This window comes from Galeopterus variegatus, unplaced genomic scaffold (assembly GCF_000696425.1).
Source record: "Galeopterus variegatus unplaced genomic scaffold, G_variegatus-3.0.2 Scaffold4157, whole genome shotgun sequence".
Classification (NCBI taxonomy): Eukaryota; Metazoa; Chordata; class Mammalia; order Dermoptera; family Cynocephalidae; genus Galeopterus; species Galeopterus variegatus.
This window is the reverse complement of record NW_007730268.1, coordinates 159014-163308: the sequence shown is the minus strand read 5'-3', so window position 1 is coordinate 163308 and position 4295 is coordinate 159014. Positions and strand designations below refer to the sequence as shown.

At 43.3% G+C, this 4295-nt stretch overlaps 1 protein-coding gene across 1 annotated transcript in view; it reads right to left on the bottom strand.

Moving 5' to 3' along the window:
- Nucleotides 1-2364: 2364 nt before the first annotated feature.
- The window catches only part of NPVF (neuropeptide VF precursor), a 4064-nt gene continuing 2133 nt past the window's right edge, over nt 2365-4295 (bottom strand). The window contains exons 2-3 of the mRNA XM_008586850.1: nt 4129-4295; nt 2365-2611 (exon numbers count right to left, since the gene is read on the bottom strand). Coding sequence (XP_008585072.1) covers nt 2560-2611; nt 4129-4295 — 219 coding nt within the window. The 3' untranslated portion in view covers nt 2365-2559. The remainder of the gene's footprint in view (nt 2612-4128) is intronic.

The window sequence follows — 4295 nt, the reverse complement described above, 5'->3', positions numbered from 1 at the left end:
TAGAAGAGCTAGTAGGGTTGAGTTTGGGGGAAGCAAGACAGGCTACATACTATGCAAGGCCCAATGCAAAATAAAAATGTGGGGCCCCTTGTTCAAAATTATTAAGAATTTCAATACAACAACAGCAGAGCATTTAAGCAAGCATTGGCCCAGTATGACTATATGGGTCACACACCCGTGAAGCCACCATGGGGTGGGCAACAGAGGTCAGAAGAGGAGGGATCCTGCTAGGGGTCCAGTTAATGAGAGACGAGGGAGAAGAGGCCTGTCTAATGGAGACATGTTCAGTGAAATGCTGTACAGTGTGGATCCCCTCCTCACGATACCATATATCTTTAGCAAAATTGCAAATTCCCCACACACTTCTGCAAATAGTTTCTTGTGGAAGCTGGTGAAGTGGCTGGTATGGGGCCCAAATAGAATAAGCCAAGTGGCTTAGGGGACAGCTGACACCTGCTTATTTGTCTAACATTTTCCATAAATCCAGGGGTTTAGGTAAAGAACCCATGTTCTACGACAAGCAATTTCCCTATGTTATATAGGATCAAGGATCCAAGTGGCCTTTTGTTTGTTTATTTATTAGTGTAGCAGGATGTTACATGATACTTTCTCTGTTGCTCAGAGTTGGCGACTGGGGACCGCATCTGGATGTACAGAGGTTGCTAATACCTGACATTATAGAGAAAATCATGGGTGGCTGGAGCTGGACATCACTTCATGGTTTGCTAAGAGATGGCAGAGCTGCTGCAGCCCTGCCTCGCCGTGCCCCTCTCAGATGTGTAGTTATGAGAGTTTGGCCTGGAGCGGGGGTGGGAGGGGGGATTTGCTGCAGCTACCTCTCCCCCAAGAAGCCAAGTCACTCACAGAGAGTGGGGTTGTGACGGCGGCACTGGCATGCCATTTCTGACTGGCTGTTTGCTTAGGCAGTGAGCTTATTGATCTGCCCTCACCCCTCCTAAACAGGGGCCAGGTGGGCTGGAGACAAATGGGGGGCAGGCTGTGGTCCTGCCCTTGTTGTGGCTGGATGTCTGCATTTTCTTTTCTTTTCTTTTTTTTGGCTGGCCAGTACAGGGCTCAAACCCCAGATGGTGGTGTTATCAGCGTTATGTTTCACCAGCTGAGCTAACCAGCTGGATATGTGCATTTCCTATGCATTAGGTAGATGCTGGGAAGGTAGCTGGCTTGAGCCTTTCTTTCTGGCAATGGGTGTGCAGATGAGATGAGGGTAGGTGGAGGGGATCAAATAGCATCAGATCCCCCAGGGTGGAGATCTGGGCTGTGCGAAGAACTCCGTTGTAGAAGCAGCTACTTTATGTAGAGAGGACGAGACAGGTATTCCCGCCCCCCTAACCCATCCTTCTCTTGCCCACCCGAACTCCCTGGAGAAGATAGGAGGGGAGATGGTTTTCCAGGGCCTGCCGTCTTCCCTCCCACTAGAGAAAGGGGCAGAGAAGGAAAGAGCAGACCTTGCCCCTGCCCGCTGCAGGTTCTTCCAGCCACCAGCCCTGCCAGTGATGGGGGAGGGTACACTTTGCTTTGGATATGAGGTCAGTGTCTTCAGCTGGACTTGACAGAGTTTTTTAATATCAAAAAGTGATCGAGGAAGTTATGGAATCTGTCCAGAGTATCATCAAGAGATCTCTACCCAGCAGGGGAGAGAGATTCAACATGACCCGGCTGGGCACACGATGGGAGAAAAATAAAACCATTTCCTGTGTGCACCCTGTGGAGTCGAGACTGTTCAATAAACCAGTTGTATCTTATTAAGGACTTCATATTCTTAGGACTAAAGTTGAATCACTGTGCATTTATGTTGTGGTGTGCTGAGTTTATAAATGGCTAGTTGAAGAGTGGCCAGATATTTTTCTGCAAATCAAAAACTTGAAATATTAAATGAAGGGGAAAAAAGACACATCAGAGGCAAATTTCTGGTTATAGATAGAGGAGGAGACACTAAAACAGATAACTAATAGTTGCCTTTTTCTTTTATCTGCCTGTAATCCAAAAGTTTCTCTTGTAATACTACACAGAGAGATGTTAGGTTTTAAATGTTAATCTATCATAGGTTCACTGGGGGTTGACTCAACAACAAAAAATGGGTATATAAAGGCATGTTTATAAGTGATTTGCTCTCCTTGTTCACTTATTTGTTGGCCATGTTATTCTGTTAAGTTATTTTTTATCATAATATTTGTCAGGGTACTCTTCTATTTATTTATCTTTTATTAAGTATAACTATCTCATAATTTTTACATACTGTAGTGATGTGGCTTTAGTCTCTCTCTCTCTCTCTCTCTCTCTCTCTCTCTCTCTCATTACTGCAGGTTTCTTAAGCATTTGCAATGCTCTTTTTTATTCAGGCAAAAATCATTTCAACTTCACATTACAAATATTCTTAAAAAAATTTTTTTAGAATAACTTTCAAGACACCAGCTGTACTGACAATGGAAAATTGCCATCGGTGGTACATAACCCATCAGATGAGTGCAGCCACTCTTCTTTGTCTTCACTGTAGAGGCCACAGCTTTATGCCATCTTTAGGGACAGGCTCCAGATTCCTTATTTTTCCTGTTTCAATTCTGCACCATTTATTTTCTTGAATGCCAGTCTCCTAAAATGTAAGTAGTACAAAATCTTCTTATTCATCAGAACGATCGCGTGCAAGAGCCTATAAAAATACCAGCCATACGCCTAATGGCCTAATTATACTGGAGTTAAATTGTGCTGCACTTGAAATGAGCACGATATTGACGGGATGCTGAATTTGTGATGGGCACTCAGGCTCAAAATCTCAGCCGTTCTCCTTTCTCTCCCTCGCAGCCCCACCCCCCACTCCCAACATCTGATGAGTTACCAAGCTCTACCTCTGTGTGAGATCCCAGGACGTCAGCAGGTAGGTCAGCCGTCTCCCTCTCCTGATGACTGACGCCCACTTCCTTGTCCGGGACTGGATGTCTGTGCTGTCTGTTCCTCCTCCACCCGTCCAGCCTCTTCCTCTCCTCTCCGCATACTCTTTGCTCTTGTCAAACTGAACCTTGGCTGCTCTCAGCTCTCTTTGCTTTAGTGCCTCTGCTCATACTGTCCCTTTGCCTGAAGATGACTGTCTCCTCCCACCAGTCTCCCAATGTTCAAAATAGAGTTGCCTTGCAAAGGCCGATACCCACATACAGAAACAACCTCTTCTATCTGACCTCTGTGGGGCCTTATTAGTGCCTCTCTCATCTTATTTCACTCATTCTATCAAATATTGAGGGCTTGCTACATGGCAGACACAGTTCTGGGTACTGGGGATATGGCAGTGGATAAAACTTGCAGAATTTATACAAGTGAAATTCTAATTAAAGGGGACATACCCTAAATATATATGTCAGGAAGGATAAGTACCATGGACAAAAATAAACCAGGTGTGTTCTGAAAAGGTCTCTCTGATAAGGTGACACAGCCTGCCACCTTATTTCTTTCAGGTCTTAACTAAAGCAACACATTCTATTTTGTATCATAAAAAAATTTTTTTTTTGTTACATATATCCCCTACTAGAAAATAATAGGCACTTTATTAACTTTTAAAATCTTATAGTACCTTGCACTCTGATTTTTACATAGTTGATAATACTTATTAATTAATAAAAAGAATGATTATAACAGGATTTATTTATAAAATGAAATCCATAAAAAAAAGAAAAAACTTTGATTAAAAGTTGGGGAAGAAAATCTTCAGCATTTGAGACATGGGTTATTGAGATGGTGTCCTGTGTACTTGAGTACAACTCTCTCACGTGGGACTTTTTATGTTGTAGAGGTCAAATGTTGGACATTATGTCATAGGCTTAAACTCCCAATCCTGTGTTTGCAGGGACTTAGTTTGCAGCTATAGAATAATGAGACTGAAGTCTGTGCGCAGCTTAGGGGAAGCTGTCTCATTACTCTGTGCCTGTAGCCATGTGTATTACACCTGGCCTCCTATAGTTCTCAAATTATAGGTATTTATTTCCCTGTGTCTTTGCCTTTCTCCTTCATAGGAACTTACTTTCTCAGAACCTTATTTTGAAAAACTACAGTCTTTTTTTAAGTTTCTGGACCAGCTCTATATGACTGCCCATGCACTTTGACTGGTTTTCAGGTATTTACCTTGGTTGTTTTTGATCAGGATTCTGGATTTCTTGGCACTGGCAGGTCACGAAGTAAAGTAACTCACTGGCAGGTGGTGAATGCGTAGGTGGTTGATGCAAATCACTCAGTGTCTTGGGGACACTTTTGGCTGTTGTCATTCTTCCAAACCTTTGGGGCAGATTAGG